The sequence below is a fragment of the Dama dama genome, chromosome 12, assembly GCF_033118175.1.
Source record: "Dama dama isolate Ldn47 chromosome 12, ASM3311817v1, whole genome shotgun sequence".
NCBI lineage: Eukaryota > Metazoa > Chordata > Mammalia > Artiodactyla > Cervidae > Dama > Dama dama.
In genome coordinates this window covers 26,936,207-26,955,664 of record NC_083692.1, presented here as the reverse complement: position 1 = coordinate 26,955,664, position 19,458 = coordinate 26,936,207, and the positions used below count along the sequence as shown (strand labels likewise).

Genomic DNA, 19,458 nt, shown 5'->3' with positions numbered 1-19,458 from the left:
GTTTACTACCAGAAAGAATAGCTAAAAAGGTTAAAAGTAGTTCCCTCTGGGAAATAGGATAGGTGAAAGTACAGAAATGGGCTGCTGCTTTTCAATAGAAGATATGTAGTATATTTAATTTTTAAAAAATATATGTATGTATAATATATACACATAAGTGTAAAAGATAAAAAAATTCTCCTAAATAACTGCAGCTCAAAGAAGAAATGAAAATTAATAGAAAAATTATACACATTTATAAAATGCAGTGAAAGAACTTCATATAAAAATATACTGAACAACTTACAGAGGAATATTTACAGCCTTTGCTGTTTTTATGAATTAAAACAAGGGAAACCTCCCCCCCAAAGAGCATATTCACATAAGGAAAAAGAGAAACAAGGGGTATAGATTTAATAAAGATACCATATATTTTCATTATGTATACATCAAAACTAAACTGGTAAAATGCATATAAAAAAGAATCATTAGTTCTTTGGAAAGATAAAATAGATGTCCCAGGCAAGTCTGGTTAAGGAGGAAAGAGAGAAAGTGAAAACACACAATATTAGAAAGGAGAAACATACAGAATACACAGATACAGAAAACATGAAAATAATTCTAAACACTACTTTGTAACTCAGTGGCAATAAGTTGAAAACCTAAAAGAAATACATTGTTTCCTATAAAACAATATAATATTCAACTGTATCAAGAAATCCCTAGAACTCTAGTAAATTACTGAACTTAATAAGTAAATTCAGTAAGGTGTGCATGCGTACACGTGCGTGAGCTCAGTTGCACAGTCGTGTCCAACTCTTTGCGACCCATAGACTGTAGCCTGCCAGGCTTCTCAGTCCATGGGATTCTCCAGGCAAGAATACTGGAGTGGGTTGCCATTCCCTTCTCCAGGGGATCTTCCTGACCCAGGGATTGAACCCAGGTCTCCCGCATTGCAGGTGGATTCTTTACATCTGAGTCACCAGGGAAGCCATTAAACTTTTAAATACTGAGGCGACTTCCTGGTGGTCCAGTGGATAGGACTTAGCACTCTCACTGCCAGGGCCCTGGATTTGATTGCTGGTCAGGGAACAAAAATCCTGCAAGCTATGTGGTGCAACCAAAAGAAAAAAAAATACTCATACACTGTATTGAACTCATACACTAACTGAACACATTTAGAACTCAATCCCATAGAGAGAGGGGGCTTCCCAGGTGGCACTAGCGGTAAAGGATCTGCCTGCCAATGCAGTAGATGCAAAGAGATGACGGTTCAATTCCTGGGTCGAGAAGATCCCCAGGACTAGGAAATGGCAACCCACTCCAGGATTCCTGCTGGAAAATTCCATGGACAGAGGGTCCTGATGGGCTACAGTCCATGGGTTAGCCAAGCAGAACACAACTAAGTGACTGAGCACACACACACACACCCATAGAGGGAGAAAGCACCAGCGTGGAAATACATATGTATGAACATACTTATTTCAGCATTATTTATAGTGGCATAAAAAGTAGGAATAAGAGAATGACCATCAATAGTTCTTAATAGGGAACTGGTTAAATAAGTTATATATATAGTATGGAATATTATGCAACTGTAAAGGAATGAGTTAAACCTGTATCTTTGGATCTAAGGAAAGACCATGAAGTACTTACTTATCAAGTAAGAGTATTTTGACTAGTACAGTCCCAATTTTGTAAAAATGTCAACATTTACATATATGTATATACTCATATATTTCCATTATCACTGCAATAGTTATAGTAAGATACAGATACATTGGTTACTGAGGTGAAATAGGCAGAAAGAGGGTTAGAGAAGATTTTTTATTGTTTTCAGCAAATCTTTTAGCATGGTTTCAAGGGTTGTGGAAAGCAGGTGCTGTTTATATATTCTTAAATTTTAACAATATATTTTAAAATTTTTATGTGGAAATGAATCATTGTCAACTACATTTTCAAGAGCAGAGGTAGATGCTGGATTCATCTTTGTGCTCTGGAGTGCATTGCCAATACCACTGTACCAAGCGCTGGAAGTTTTTAAAAACTGAGTGATCAAACTATATGGGGTCAATGAATGAATGAATGGATGGAATGACAAGACTCAGTAGTGAGTGAGTGAGTTTATACTCTGGGGCACAGCAAGTATAGAAATAGTATAGCATGGGTATGGGTATGACAAGCAATTCTGTGAAGAGGTAGTGAAATAGAATCAAAATCTCCTGAAAAACATCCTACCTATTCCCATTCCACTTTTAGGATTGACTTTATAGATGCAGAGAAGCAAAAAATAGAAAAGGAAATGGTCTATAAAGTAATTATTGAGGAATTTCACCAACAGCACCTTCCCAATGCCCACCATATCTGACACGGTAGCTAAAATTCCATCTCTAGAGAGTCATTCCTTTGAATTCATTTCCCTCTAATCTTGTTTTAAAAGTATATTAAGAAGTACATTGTTTATTAATGTATATGGCATCTAGAAAAATAGTACTGATGCACCTATTTACAGAGAAGAAATGGAGAGGCAGATGTGGAGAGTGGACTGGTGGATACAGTGGAGGAAGGAGAGGGTAGGACAAATTGAGAAAGTAGCACTGACATATATACACTACCGTGTGTAAAACAGGTAACTAGCAGGAAGCTGCTGTGTAACACAAGGAGCCCAGCCTGGCGCTCTGTGATGATCTAGAGGGGTGGAAGGGGCGGGAGAGAGGCTCAAGAGGAAGGGAATATCTGTATTATTATTACTGATTCGCGCTGATGTATGGCAGAAACCACTACAACATTGTAAAGCAATTATCCTCCAATTTAAAAATACATATATCAACAAATGCCCTTACAATAAATATCAAATGTGTACAGTAGAAAAATGAGAGATATGGAATAAGGAGAGGTTTTTTGATAAAATCAGAAGGTTCAAAATTTGTAGCAAAATTTCCTCCCTTTCCCACTATTAAAAAAGTACAAATAGCATAAATAGCTTTGAACATTAGATGATATAAGATGATCGTTTTCATTGTCAAAAAAATGCCTTATACTTCAGGAAATTCTTACTTTGTTCATGTCCAAATCTAATTTCCCTTGAAAAAGGTCATTAATAGCAATTTTTCCTTCCAGACATTTCAAGGGTCTTTTTTGTCCCATATACTTTTTCTCAGTGTTGGATAGTTCTCTAGCAGTTTCTTCAGAGTGATGAGATTGCTTCTCCAGTCGCTTAGTGAGCATCTGAATTTCCTGCTGGAGGACTTCAGCTCTCTGTAGGGGAAAAAAAAATAGATAAAACATCCCAATGGTCCATGATTTCTATTTTCAAAACTATGTGCAAGTTTTACTTATATCACTATTGTAGTAATGAAATTAAAAGACTCTTACTCCTTGGAAGGAAAGTTATGACCAACCTAGACAGCATATTAAAAAGTAGAGACATTACTTTGCCAACAAAGGTCCGTCTAGTCAAGGCTATGGTTTTTCCAGTAGTCGTTTATGGATGTTAGAGTTGGACTATAAAGAAAGCTGAGTGCCGAAGAATTGATGCTTTTGAACTGTGGTGTTGGAGAAGACTCTTGAGAGTCCCTTGGACTGCAAGGAGATCCATCCAATCCATCCTAAAGGAAATCAGTCCTGGGTGTTCATTGGAAGGAATGATGTTGAAGCTGAAACTCCAATACTTTGGCCACCTGATGCGAAGAGCTGACTCATTGGAAAAGACCCTGATGCTGGGAAAGATTGAAGGCAGGAGGAGAAAGGGACGACAGAGGATGAGATGGCTGGATGGCATCACCAACTCAATGAACATGAGTTTGAGTAAATTCCAGGAGTTGGTGCTGGACAGGGAGGCCTGGCGTGCTGCAGTCCATGGTGTCGCAAAGAGCTGGACACGACTGAGCGACTGAACTGAACTGAACACTGTTACTAAATAGATGAATGGGGAAGATGTTTAAGAAGACTCAACATGTATAAGCTGGTTTAAAAAAAAAAGAAACAAAGGTTTGATATACAAAAATAAGACATTTTAGTGAGTACTGAGAAATAAAATAGTATAATGAATTTTAAAAGAGTGTAAAAAAATTATAACTGTACAATAAGCATACTACCGTGTAGCAGGTTTTACTAACACACTGCTGCTGCTGTTGCTGCTGCTAAGTCACTTCAGTCGTGTCCGACTCTGTGCGACCCCATAGACGGCAGCCCACCAGGCTCCCCCGTCCCTGGGATTCTCCAGGCAAGAACACTGGAGTGGGTTGCCATTTCCTTCTCCAATGCATGAAAGTGAAAAATGAAAGTGAAGTCACTCAGTCGTGTCTGACTCTTCGCGACCCCATGGACCGCAGCCTACCAGGCTCCTCCGTCCATGGGATTTTCCAGGCAAGAGTACTGGAGTAGGGTGCCATTGCCTTCTCCACTAACACACTGAATTTAAGCAATACCTATTTTCATTTGAATGTTAGGATGAACAGTGATGAAATTTTACTGCAATAATTTGAACATAACAGGAGATATATCCACTTGAACTTGCTGGATCAATCTTTTGATAGATTTGACCAGTATATTCACACAAATGACTGACTTGATAATTTACTTCACTGCGCTGACTAAACTGATCAGTGTTTGGTCATGACAGAAACATCATCCTCATCACACCACTATTTTTAAACTAACATTCATTGAACTTACACTGACCTGTACTAAGCATTTATTATGTATTAATCCATTTAATCCTTACAACCCATTCTGTGGTACACGAACTATATCCCTCCCAAACCCACTCCCACTCCTGCCAAAATTTACAAAACTGAGGCACAGAGAGCATAAATAACCTGCCCAAGAGCACACATTTGGTAATCGCAGAGCTAGAATTCATACCCGGCCTCTCTACTCTTAAACACACTATATTACCTCTATTGTGACGGACATCTTCGTCCCTCTTATCACTATAGTAATCAAATCAGAGCCACAGGGTTTACCGAATTAACATCAAAATCCACATCTTAAAACTAATTTGAAAACTCATCTGTTGATACACTTACAGACTTCCAAGATTGCTCATTTGCACCAGTCTCCAGAATCCTCTCTTTCACAGCTTCCTCTATGGCTGGTGTGGGTTCAACACTGTTGCTGGGAAGAGCAGACAGCTGACTGAGGAATTTCTGATAGTTGGATCGCGCTGTTTTAGTTTCCCAGTTGTATGAATGTGTAGGTCTATCTAACTCAGGTATTTGTTTTTCCTTATGGATCAAATCTTGTTGACACTTATCCCAAATTTTCTGTCCATCTTTTGGTCCTTCAGAGCGAAAAGTGTTGTCTCTCTCAAACAGGATAGCTTCATCCTTATCCTAAATATACGAACACACGTGTTAAACTTCTCATTTGGAATTTAATATCGAGACATCTATTTCTGTCCTTTTGAAATATAAGTATAGTCAAATACAGAACTTGAGGAGAAAAGGCTCTCTATAGAAACAAAGAGTTACAGAGTTATAAGAGAGAGAAGAACATACTCATAAGAGTAAACTAGAACATCAAGAGGTATTAAAATACCTCTTGGGGGGCATATGGGAAGGGCAAAAAAAGTGATGTTATGGAGAAAGTATTTTGAGAACACAGGAAGTTTAACTTAGAGAAGTGGCTAACCAACTGCTCCAGTTTATGAAGGAACTGTTTACAGAATATTTTGAGGTAATAAATGTAGAAGGAATGATAGAATTTCACAGCTCAGCATTTTGGTTCTCCTAACAAAATAACTGATTCAGGCAAGGATCATCAATGAATGCTAAGACTAAGTGAAAAGTTGGCAGGGAAGTGTATATTTTCATAAAGACTTAACTATGATTATAGAACATCATTTAATAGTAACAGTTTTGATAATGTAAAATCATAAATAAGTCACATTTCTTTCCCCCAACCTTTCCCTTGTAAGCACCCTGCTTTCACTGTAAACAGGAAAAAATAAAAGATAATGCAATACTACTCCTTCACCCTACTTCTCCCAGGAAGATTCTGCCTTTATAAATTCTTTTCACCTTTAATTATGAAAACTGAGTAAATAAGTTTACTTTCTGGACTTTTTGTCTTGTGAAACTGGGAGATAGAAGGGGAGCTAGAGTTGTTAAAGTAATGATGGGTTTGTCTCACTAAAAGCCTAGGGGTGAAAAAAGAGGTAGAATAAAAGAGCAGTGGATGAAAAGGTCAGAGCTACACAGACTGGTGTGGGAGAGTTTTTCAGAGATATGACAGAGAAGTGAAAAACATAGAAAGTGTTACTGTGAATTACTTGAAAGAGGTAATTAAAAATTGGAATTACTTTAAACTGAAAGTAGTTGCTGAATTTTTTAAGTGGAACCCCTCATATTAATTGGATCATGATGGACCTTATTTTATATTCAGAATATTATAAACCTGGAGAAGGGCATGGCAACCGACTCCAGTATTCTTGCCTCGAAAATTACACAGACAGAGGAGCCTGGCAGGCTACTGCCCACGGGGTTGCAAAGAGTCAGACATGACTGAAGCAACTAAGCATGCATATAGTAAACAATTAAAGTCTATGATTTCAGAATAAACTTTTACCACTTCCTTGACAGCAATTCATCTCCCATCCTCCTTCAACATTCCTCCATAAAACTTCTATTCATCCTGTGAATTGCTGTCTACTAGGGACCAGGCTAACCTCTTCCTTCTAAACCCAACTCATGCATGCATACATCTAGATTTCAGTATCCAGTGTAGATGATCCACCAGTTTAGTTTTGTGACCCTTATGCCTCAGTTTCAATGACTTTCTTCTACACCCCTATTCAATCCTTATACCCAAATCCAAAAACCCAGATTTTGTCAGCAGCAGGAACTACCCCATACCAGAAATTTAAAACTTCAATATTTCACTCTCTAACCACCACCTCCTCCCAGTTCTCTCACAGCTCCATTCTCTCTAACCTCCTCTTTAGTATCACAGAAACCTTCAGATCTGCCTTGCACTTTCTCTCCATACTTCAGAAATGCTTTCAGTTCACTGTGCTGTACTGCTTCCTTTTATCCTCCACAAGAAGAGGACCAACAGACCACTCAACATTTGCCAATTATCTCTTGGAATAACATAAAGTAACAAAAATCCTTTTTCTTCAAAAATCAATCAAAATTTGTTCTCACCTTTGTCATGAAACTATCCAAGGAATCTTCTTGTTCTTTCATACTCATATAAGGGGTGAATCTGTTAGCACCTGCTAACTTTTTCTCCAAAAGGTCTGCTTTTTGCTCTGCTCTTTTTCTTTCAATCAGATGTACTCTGTGTAAGATATTGGCACGTAACAATATCATGAAACTAATTTTTCAAACTTCAAATAATAACAAGAAATATCCCCATGTAAAACAAATTAAATATGTGTATCAAGTAAAAATGTATGCCTTATGAAAAGAGCTGTGCAAGTTCCCAAATTATTTCTAGGAAGAGATGAGAAATGGCAGAGAAATGGAGAGAATGATTCAATGTTAAGTCTGTAGTAGTTCCCCTGGGAGAGGTCAATTTTGAAACCACTCTTTTTCAAGAGGAAATTTGAGTATGAATATGTCTCTGCTACTATGATAATACTGTGATGATCAGGAGGTTCCACATGGGTACAAGTACCATAGGCCTGTATTTGCAAGTTCCACATCCATGGATTCAAGCAGCCATGGATTGAAACTATTCAAAAAAATTTTTTTCAGAAAGTTCCAAAAAGTGAAACTTAAATTTGTCTTAAACCAGCAACCATTTACATAGGATTAGCTATTACATATAATCTAGAGTTGATTTAAAGTACACAAGAGATGTGCATAGGTTATATGCAAATACTGTACTATTTTATATAAAGGATTTAGCATGTGCAAAATTTTGGTAGTCTCAGGGGTCCTAGAACCATCCCCTGCAGACACTGAGGCACAAGGGATGAAGGACAACTGTATTCCCATTTTAGTAACACCCTCATGGGCTCTCCAACTGAATCCCTGAATAGAGTTTCAAGAAAGGTAAAGGAATTAGAAATGGTACAATAGAAAACAGCATATGTAAAAATTTATTTTATTATCAAATACAAACAACTAATTATTTGGTTCTTGTTTTGATTAACAATTGATAGGTTTGATAATATTTTCTACCTTGAAGCTAAATTAAAGTTTCAGTCCACCTTCCATGTTTGTTATATTCTTTTCTATAGAGGATTTCCATCCTACAGAATTAGTGAATATGGGTCAGGTCAAAGAAAATATCTGAATTATCTCAGAGAAAATATAATTCAATAAAATTATATTGGAGACATGTAGGTCACACTCAAAAGGTCATTCCTTGTAATTATAGCCTTGGAATGAGAGTAGACACATAATGAGATAGAAACAATACTTTAAAAAATACCTCCCAGGAATTTTTGAAACCTGATGAAAAACATCAATTGATAGATTAAGTAAATTCTGCAAATCCAAAGTAGGATGGATACAAAGGCACCACACCAAGACATATCATCATCAAATTTCTACCAATTAAAAGTCAGAGAAAAAGCATATATTACCTTCTAACATATAGCTATAAGACTGAACACTGGCTTTTCAAAGAGAAACTATGTAATTCAGAAGATAACTGAAGAATACTTTAGAGTGCAGAAAGAAAAAATACTGGCAACCTAGAGCTCTATACTCATTAAAAAAAAAAAAAAAAAAAAAAAACCCTTTCAGAAGGAAAAATGGAAAAATTCATCCTTAGAAGAATTGCATTAAATTGCAGAAAAATTACAGGCAATTTTTCAAAATAAAGGAAAACCATCCCTGGTGGCTACACAGAACTGTAGAAAGGAATGAAAAGCACCAGGAGTGAGTGTGTGGGTCAATAAAAATTAATACTGAAAATTAATATCTTATGAGATTTATAACATTTGGAAAAGTAAAATGTATCATAACAATAGTACAGGAGCATAAGATGGGTAAGTAGAGTTATGTTGTTATAAGATTTCTATTTTCAGATAACATAACAGTACTAATCTAGACTTTAATTGTAATCACAAGGTCTAAGGTAAAAAGTTAATGATGATTTAAAAGATATTTAACCTTGCTTACAGTTTCCTTTTGTTGTGCAAAAGCTTTTAAGTTTTATTAGGTCCCATTTGTTTATTTTTGCTTTTATTTCCAATATTCTGGGAGGTGGGTCATAGAGGATCCTGCTGTGATTCATGTCGGAAAGTGTTTTGCCTATGTTCTCCTCTAGGAGTTTTATAGTTTCTGTTCTTATATTTAGATCTTTAATCCATTTTGAGTTTATTTTTGTGTATGGTGTTTGAAAGTGTTCTAGTTTCATTCTTTTACAAGTGGTTGACCAGTTTTCCCAGTACCACTTGTTAAAGAGGTTGTCTTTTTTCCATTGTATATCCTTGCCTCCTTTGTCGAAGATAAGGTGTCCATAGGTTCGTGGATTTATCTCTGGGCTTTCTATTCTGTTCCATTATCTATATTTCTGTCTTTGTGCCAGTACCATACTGTCTTGATGACTGTGGCTTTGTAGTAGAGTCTGAAGTCAGGCAGGTTGATTCCTCCAGTTCCATTCTTCTTTCTCAAGATTACTTTGGCTATTCGAGGTTTTTTGTATTTCCATACAAATTGTGAAATTATTTGTTCTAGTTCTGTGAAAAATACCGTTGGTAGCTTGATAGGGATTGCACTGAATCTATAGATTGCTTTGGGTAGTATAGCCATTTTGACAATATTGATTCTTCAGCAAGGTGAAAAGACAGCCCTCAGATTGGGAGAAAATAATAGCAAATGAAGAAACAGACAAAGGATTAATCTCAAAAATATACAAGCAACTTCTGCAGCTCAATTCCAGAAAAATAAATGACCCAATCAAAAAATGGGCCAAAGAACTAAACAGACATTTCTCCAAAGAAGACATACAGATAGCTAACAAACACATGAAAAGATGCTCAACATCACTCATTATCAGAGAAATGCAAATCAAAACCACAATGAGGTACCATTACACGCCAGTCAGGATGGCTGCTATCCAAAAGTCTACAAGCAATAAATGCTGGAGAGGGTATGGAGAAAAGGGAACCCTCTTACACTGTTGGTGGGAATGCAAACTAGTACAGCCACTATGGAGAACAGTGTGGAGATTTCTTAAAAAACTGGAAATAGAACTGCCATATGACCCAGCAATCCCACTTCTGGGCATACACACTGAGGAAACCAGATCTGAAAGAGACACGTGCACCCCAATGTTCATCACAGCACTGTTTATAATAGCCAGGACATGGAAGCAACCTAGATGCCCATCAGCAGACGAATGGATAAGGAAGCTGTGGTACATATACACCATGGAATATTACTCAGCCATTAAAAAGAATTCATTTGAATCAGTTCTAATGAGATGGATGAAACTGGAGCCCATTATACAGAGTGAAGTAAGCCAGAAAGATAAAGAATATTACAGCATACTAACACATATATATGGAATTTAGAAAGATGGTAATGATAACCCTATATGCAAAACAGAAAAAGAGACACAGATGTACAGGACAGACTTTTGGACTCTGTGGGAGAAGACGAGGGTGGGATGATCTGAGAGAATACCACTGAAACATGTATATTATCTATAGTGAAACAGATCACCAGCCCAGGTTGGATGCATGAGACAAGTGCTCAGGCCTGGTGCACTGGGAAGACCCAGAGGAATCGGGTGGAGAGGGAGGTGGGAGGGGGGATCGGGATGCTGAATACCTGTAACTCCATGGCTGATTCATGTCAATGTATGACAAAACCCACTATAATATTGTAAAGTAATTAGCCTCCAACTAATAAAAATAAATGGAAAAAAAAAAAAGAATCAACCTGCCAATTCAGGGGACACAGGTTTGACCTCCGGTCTGAGAAGATTCCATTTGCCATGGGGCAGCTAACAATTGAACCCATAAGCCACAACTACTAAAGCCCACACACCTACAACAACAAGAAAAGCCACCACAATGAGAAGCCTACACATCGCAGCTAGAGAGTAGCCTCTTCTCACTGCAACTAGAGTAAGCCTGCACACAGCAATGAAGAACCAGCCAGCCAAAAATAAATGAATAAATAAATTAGTCAAAATGGATCAAAGATAAAATTTTAAGTATTAAAACAGTAATTATTAAAACATATGTGTAAACCTTTGTGATACTAGATTAGGTTTCTTTGCTATAACACCAAAGACACAAAATGACAAAAGGAAAAAAAGGTAAGCTTCATCAAAAATTTTTAGAAAACAGCCTGGAAGTTGCTCAGTTAAACACAGAGTTACTTTACAACCCAGCAATTCTACTCCTAAGGCATTTAACTAAGAGAAATAAAACTTACAGTCATATAAGAGTTCAGACAACAATGTACATAACAGCTCATTCATAAAGTCCCTTGCAAAGGAAGCAACCCAATGTTCATCAACTGATGAATGGACAAACAAAATGTGGTATATAACCTTATAATGGAATATTATTCAGCCATAAAAAAATTAAGTACTGATTCAGGCTAAACATTGATGTATCTTAGAAACACTGTGCTAAATTAAAGAAGTCAGACACATAGGCCATATATTGTAACATTTCATTCATATGAAATGTCAAGAAAAGGCAAGCCCATAGAGAAAGACAGTAGACTGCTGGTTGTCAGAAACTGGAAAGAGTGGACTGGGGAGTAACTATTAGGAGACATGGTATTTTTAGGGGTTGATGAAAGTGTTCTAGAATTAGAGCGTGGTGATGTTTGTACAACCCTGTGAATATACTAAAAACTACTAAACTGTATGCTGCAAAAGGGTGAATTTTAATGGAATGGAAATTATATCTCAATTAAAAATTTAATTTTGAGTCAGGTAAGTTAATTTTGTTAGATTTAAATTCTGTGATCAGTCAGGAGTATGAAGTTCATATAATATTTGTAAGCTTATGAAAAATGAATGACATTTTTGAAAACAAACTAGAAAATTCCCTACCTTAGAAGATTTTCTAGTTCTGTAATTCTTTCAGTTAGATCCCAGTTGCCTCTTTCAAGACTCTGAATACTGGTGTTTTTCAAAGATTTAATTCTGGTTAGAGAAGCAGTAAGTTCCTCTAAGTCCTTGATATCGTCTTTCAGGGACATTATCTGGAATGACTGTTGCACATTATTTTCTTTGTAAGTTTCTAGCTCACTCTTCATCTCTTGCAATGAAGTTTCTTTTATGAAAAGTTTGTTTCGAAGATTTCTTAGCTAATGAGAAAAGACAAGTGTTATTTTAAAGTCATTTATAATTTTGGCTTTAGAAAATCCATGATTTTAAAATCATTATGAGCATTTAAATTATACATTACACAATAAAATGAGGATTTCTGAATCTCCTAACAGTAGATTCCAATATTAAATATGCTTAAAAAATCTTATCAGGGCCTCCCTGGTGGTCCAGTGGTTAAGAATCTGTCTTGCAATGCAGGGGACATGGGTTTGATCCCTGGTCTGAGAAGATCCCCAAAATGCTGTGAGGCAACAAAGCCTGTGAGCCACAACTAGAGAAAGCCTATGTGCAGCAACAAAAGACCCAGTACTGCCAAAAATAAATAAATTTTTAAAAAATCATATCAAATTGATACAAAAGATTTGGAATAAGTAATTTTATTCTCATCAGCATTAAACTTATGGCTCCCTAGGGGTAAGGAGGAGAGGGATAAATTGGGAGACTGAATTTTACATATACATACTACTATATATAAAATAGATAATAAGGACCTACTGTATAGCACAGGGACCTCTAATCAATATTCTATAATGACCTATATAGGAAAATAACCTAAAACAGAGTAGATACATATATAACTGATCCACTTTGCTGTACACCTGAAATTAACCCAACATTGTAAATTAACTATAATAAAATTTTTTTCTTTCATCTGTTTAATTTTTTTTTTCATTTATTTTTATTAGTTGGAGGCTAATTACTTTACAATATTGTGGTGCACTGGGAAGACCCAAAGGGATGGGATGGGGAAGGAGGCGGGAGGGGGAATTGGGATGGGGAACACATGTAAATACATGGCTGATTCATGTCAATGTATGGCAAAAATAATAAAAATTTTTTAAAAAAATAGTTTGATACATGTAGTGGAATATTCAGGAAAGTCTGAAAAAATTACAGCTTGTATAATGAAAAACTGTGATTGAGAAATATTTTGATTAAAAAGTCATAACTTTATGAACTACAAAAGAAATAAAAAACACCACTCTTGCATTACAGGCATACCTCAGAGATACTGCAGACACTGACGCATGGAGATTGTATTAGCAGGCATGAAAACAAATTTAACCTCATTGTACATCTCCATCAGAGCTCTTGGGTGACCAAGAGCAATAATATTTTGAAATGACTTTTTTTCTCAACAGTAAAACTCAACAGCAGGTTTAAACTCAGTTATTTTTACTCAGTTACCACATGTTGTAAACAAATGTGCTGTCATCCAGGTTTTGTTGTTCAATTTACAGAGCACAAGCAAAGTAGATTTAGAATAATTCTCAAGGGTTCTAAGACTGGGAATGATCATTGGCTTCAAGTGAAAGTCACCAGCTGCATTAGCCTCTAATGAGAGAGTCAGCCTGCCCTTTGAAGCTTTGAAGCCAGGCATCGACTTCTCTCAAACTATGAAAGCCCTACATGGCATCTTCTTCCAACAGGAGGCTGTTTTGTCTACATTGAAAATTTATTGTTTAGTGTGGCCACCTTCATCTTGATCTTAGCCAGATCGTCTGGATCTTATTGCAGCTACTATGTCAGCACTTGCTGCCTCACCTTGTACTTTTATGTAATGAAAAGAGCTTTTTCCTTAAACCTTATAAACCAACCTCTGCTAGCCTTAAACTTTTCTTCTGCAGCTTCCTTACTTCTCTTAGCCTTCCTAGAACTGAAGAGAGTTGGGACCTTGCTCTGGATTAGGCTCTGGCTTAAGGGAATGCTGGGGCTGGTTTGATCTCTCTCCAGATCACAAGGACTTTATCCATATAATCAATAAAGCTGTTTCACTTTCTTATCGTTTGTGTGTTCACCGGAATAGCACTTTTAATTTCTTTCAAGAACTCTTCCTTTGCATTCACAGCTAAGCTGACAGTTTGGGGCAAGAGGCCTAGCTTTCAACCTATCTCAGGTTTTGACTTGCTTTCCTCACTGAGCTTAATCATTTCTAGCTTTTGATTTAAAGTGAGAGATGTGCAACTCTTCCTACCACTTTAACACTTACATGTCATTGTAAGGTTATAAATTGGCCTAATTTTAAAATTGTTGTATCTCAGGGAATAGGGAGGCCGGAGGAGAGGGAGAGAGAGGGAATGGCAGGTAAATGGAGCAGTCAAAACTCCCAATATTTACCAACTAAGCTCACTATCTTATATGGGTTCATGGTGCCCCAAAATAATTACAATAGTAACATCAAAAATCACTGATCACAGATCACCACAACAAATATAACAATGAAAAAGTCTGAAATATTGCAAGAGTTAGGAAAATGTGACACAGAGGCACAGAGTGAGCAGATGCTAGTGGAAAAAGAACGCTGACAGACCTGCTCAATGCAAGGCTGCCACAGACCTTCGATTTATAAAAAACACAGAATCTGTGAGGTGAAATAAAGTGGAACACAATAAAAGAGGTCTGCCTGTTATCATTTATGTTAAAGAATCCAAATTTCTTAATAGCTTGATGCTGGATTTGGACATAATGAAACCTGAAATATATTCAGAACTCAACAAAATTTAGGTACCCCAAACCTCAGATACAGCTTGTTCATAAAAACTGTCAACAAAGGATTTATATAGAATATAAATATATTTAGAATAGAATATATTAATATAAAAAACTCTAAATTCTCAGAAAATGATCTGATTAAAAAACTGGGCAAAAGACTTGAACAGAAATTTTACCAGAAAGTATATATGGATGGCAAACAAGCACATAAAAATAGATTTAACATCACCAGTCATTAAGGATATGCAAATTAAAGCCACAGTGGGATAACACTCCCTATGTATTAATATTAAAATATATAAAATACAAAACAGGGACAACACCAGAACCTGGTGAGGACGCAAAGAAACTGGATCATTCATATGTTACTGGTAGGAAAATAGAACAGTCCAGATACTCTAGAAAATTGTTTGGCAGTTTCTTATAAAACTAAATATGCAAATACCATATGACCCAGCTATTGTATTTTGGAGCACTTATCCCAGAGAAATGAAAAATTATGTTCACACAAAAATCTGTACATGAATGTTCATAGCAACTTTACTTTTGTTAGCTAAAAAACTGGAAGTTATCCAGGTATTTGTCAACAAGTGAATGGTTAAACAAACTGTGGCATATACATACCACAATCTCAGCAATAAAAAGGACCAAACTATTGATACAACAGCTTGAATAAATCTCTAGGAAATTATGCCGAGTGAAACAAGCCAATCTAAAAAGGTTGGATATGCGTGATTCTATTTGCAAAACATTTTAAAAAACAGCTTTATTGGGGTATAATTCATAGATTTATCCATCTAAAGCACACAGCTGAATGGTTTTTGGTATATTCAGAGTTGTGTAGCCATATTGAACTTTTTTTTTTTTTTACTTTTTAAATTGAGATATAACCTACACACTGTAAAATTCACCCTTTATAGTATACCATTCAGTTTTTAGTATATTCACAGTTGTGCAACCATCACTGTGATCTAATTCCAAAACATTTTCATTATCCCTTAAAGAAATCCCATACCCATTAGTAGTTACCTCCAACTCAGCCCCTGGCAACCACTAATCTGTTCTCTGTTTCTATGGATTTGCCTATTCTGGAGATTTCATATAAAGGGAATCACAGAATATGCTGTCTCTTGTGACTGGCTTTTTTTCACTTACCATAGTGTTTTCAAGGTTCATCCATGTAAGCATCAATTAGTACTTCATTCCTTTTCATGGCTAAATAATATTCTACTATGTGGATATACCACATTTTGCACATTTACTCATCAATGGATATTTGTGTTATGTTTTTGGTTTTACAGAAAATGCTATAATGAACATTCATTTACAAGTTTTTATGTGAAAATATTTCTAATTCTCTGTGTTTCTGCCTAGGAGTGTGACAGTTGAGTCATATGGTAACTCTATGTTTAGCTTTTCAGTATATAACTTTTTTTTCCCCAGTATATAGCGTTTTTCAAATGACAGTATTTTAGAAATGGTGAAGAGATTAGTGGTTGCCAGGAGTTGGGATGGGAAGGAAGTGGATGTGCATACCAAATGGCAATGTGAAGGATCTTTGTGCTGTTAAAACTAATTGTTCAGTATATTGACTGATTATTTAGAACATAATACACACAAACGAGTACAAGTAAAACTGGGGAAACCTGAATAATACTGGTGGATTGTATTGCATCAATGTCAATATTTAGGCTGTTACATTTACAGTTTTGCAAAATTTGGGAAAAACTGTGCAAAGTTTACAATGAATATCTCTGTATTATTTCTTAAAACTGCAAATGAATCTATAATTATCTCAATAAAAAGTTCAACTAAAATTAACAATAACTGGTTCTCATGATTTTTTTCTTTAGCTGCAAAATTTATGTTGCCTCCATTCACCCCCTCCAGAACTGGTGCATTCACCAGGTTTCTATTATTTGCCTTGTTACTACACTAAGGGAAAAAAAAAATCTGCAAAAACAGTCATATTGCCCTCACAAACAGAAGTTTCCTTGAAAATCAAATTAAAAATACTGGCAAAACACATTAAATTTATCTTAAATTTAAGACAGTAGGCCTTATTATACATATTGTCAGTAATTTTTTTAAACAAGTTGTTAGCTCACTTCAATGAGCCTCACGGCTCTTGCGATCTTAGTTCCGAGACCAGGGATCTAACCCAGTCCTCCTGCAGTGGAAGTGCCAAGTCCTAACCCCTGGACCACCAGGGAATTCCCTGTTTAACTTTTATGACTACAGCAGCCTTCCTAGCACTATGCAAGAGTTTTAGCTCAATATCATATTGCCTAAATTAGACGATCCAATCACCAACTGAATTCTTTAATATTTATCTCATCTGTATCTGACTTTTCCTAAATATAATTTTTTGCACCTGTTTCTCCATTATTGGACAGAAACACATGGTAATTATTTTTGTATGTCCCACAAAGAGACAATTATAACAAAAAGACTTAAACGTATGCATGAAGAGAAAAATTGTCTCATCAAGACAATTGTGTTACTATAGGATTAAATAATAGGTTTTTGGGAAAGGGAAAGATGACTCAAGCTGAAGGTATTCTATTGTAACTAACAGACTTCTTTAAAATTTGGTTTTTATTTTATTTATTGAAGGTTTTGTTTTTTTTTTTTTTCCATTTTCTTTTGGCAGCACAGCTTGTAGGATTTTAGTTTCCTGACCAGGGACTGAACTCAGACCCTTGGCAGGAGAGTATGGAGTACTAACTACTGGACCACCAGGGAATCGTTTTGTTTTTGTTTTTTTTTTTAAAAGCTTGGAGTTAAATTGTCACTGATTTTTATTAAATTTAGAAAATAGCAATGTGAGTTATGAAATACTTTTTCAAGTATATAGCCTCTAAAATCAATTCACAATGAGACCTTGTAGAACCTTTTAGATATCTATTTTGACAAACAAAAAATATGTATAGGTACCAAATGCTTTGTGTACATGTAAAACTTTGCTTTTAAGAAGTACTTGGAAATTCTATATGAATAGAATTCACTCTATATGAATAGCTTACATATTTTCTTTAAATCTGTTTAAAGGTTTTTTATGAATTAGAGATAGACATAAAACCCTGGACACAGTGACCAAGTGAGGACACAGAAAACAGATGACCATCTACAAGCCCAGGAGAGAGGCCTCAGAAGAAACTAACCATCTCATCATGTAAAAAAAAAAGTAATTATGTGAGGTGATGGATGTTATTAATCAACCTTATTGTGGTAATCATTTCACAACACATATGTACATCAAATCACCACACTATACATCTTAAATTTACACAATGTTATGTCAGTTATATGGCAATAAAGCTGGGGAACACATTAAAAAGAAGAAGAAACTAGCCCTGTTGACACCTTATATTGGACTTCTCACCTCCAGAATTGTGAAAAAGTAAATTTCTGTTATCTAAGCCAGCCAGTCCATGGCACTTTAGTACGGCAGCCCAAGCAAACCAATATAGAAACAACAGATAGCTACTTATTCAGAAGGCATTATTCAATGTCCCACAATAAAAGCACTCAGAACATTTTACTTAAAGATAACCATAGAAGCAATACAGACTCGCATCCACATTATGTTACCTTTAACAATGACAATGGCCTTGGGATTCCAATCTTGATTATCAATCTCCTGCAACAAATATTTTAGGGTACTAGAGTTCAGTTAAAAAATTCCTGCAAGTATCCTTTAGTTCATTGCAGGGTATCAAAGGCAAAGTCAAGGCACTTCTTACAAATGTGGTTTCTTTTTCATCTGTTGATACTACTCAGATGTTTCATCAAGTATTTAATAAGATTAGTAGATATTTGCCATTTGGCACTTTACTGAAAGTGAGAACTCATCCTTTCCATCGGAAAAATGCTTAATACATGTAACTATTGTCTTCCCAGGTGGCGCAGTGGTAAAGAATCTGCCTGCCAGTGCAGGAGACATGAGAGACACAGGTTCAATCCCTGGGTTTGGAAGATCCCCTGGAGTAGAAAATGGCACCCCACTCACTATTCTTGTCTAGGAAATTCCATGGACAGAGAAGCCTAGTGGTCTACAGCCCCTGGGGTCACAAAGAGTCGGACACAACTGAACATGCACAGGCAGATTATTATTAGGTACATTTTGAGAATGGCAGTTCCTATGTCATTCAGTAATCACTCAAAAGCAGCAACATGTACCATCTCCAAAGGGATGTCTCTGGCAAAAGATAGATTTGGATCTACATTAGTGCCCCTCAGTGATAAAAGGGTTCAGTATTGAGGGAAAAAAACGCAAAACTGAGTTTAGATAAAACTTGGAGACTTTTATCAGAATGTTTCTCTCCCTACAGAGGATATAATTTCCCGTGGTGTTTTATTTTCAAGTAATCCATATACCTCAGCTAAAAGATTCTTGTTTTTCACCAACAAACCAGCAAGGTCAGGATGGACTGAGTCAGTTGCCGTTTTGGTGCACTTGACTGGGTTCCTGGTGGGAACCACTTCAAGAGGTGGGTTAAGACAAGCCTACAAAAAGAAATTTCAAATTAATTAGCTAAACATGTGCCCTATAATAAAAACTGCACTGTTTTAACCCACAAACTCAAATAAGTAACTCTAAAATACAGCTTTAAATATTCATTTTGAAAAAATAAAATAAAATATTCATTTTGAGGTAGTATCCTAACAAATGAAATAGGTCTCAAAAAGTAGCAAGTAACATGATAACCTAAAAGTCTACTGTAC

General features: G+C 36.0%; 1 protein-coding gene across 12 annotated transcripts in view; it reads right to left on the bottom strand.

Moving 5' to 3' along the window:
- LOC133066129 (coiled-coil domain-containing protein 170-like) overlaps window positions 1–19,458 on the bottom strand; it is a 39,880-nt gene that overhangs the window by 5,222 nt on the left and 15,200 nt on the right. For 9 of the 12 annotated variants that reach the window (XM_061156892.1, XM_061156894.1, XM_061156896.1 and 6 more), the window contains 5 exons: window positions 19,111–19,239; window positions 11,959–12,215; window positions 7,128–7,263; window positions 5,010–5,315; window positions 3,037–3,237 (listed from right to left, as the gene is read on the bottom strand). In XM_061156892.1, the coding sequence (XP_061012875.1) occupies window positions 3,037–3,237; window positions 5,010–5,315; window positions 7,128–7,263; window positions 11,959–12,215; window positions 19,111–19,239 (1,029 nt within the window). Of the gene's footprint in view, window positions 1–3,036; window positions 3,238–5,009; window positions 5,316–7,127; window positions 7,264–11,958; window positions 12,216–18,324; window positions 18,374–19,110; window positions 19,240–19,458 lie in introns of all 12 variants that reach the window. The other 3 variants (XM_061156899.1, XM_061156897.1, XM_061156902.1) reach the window with 2 other exon arrangements.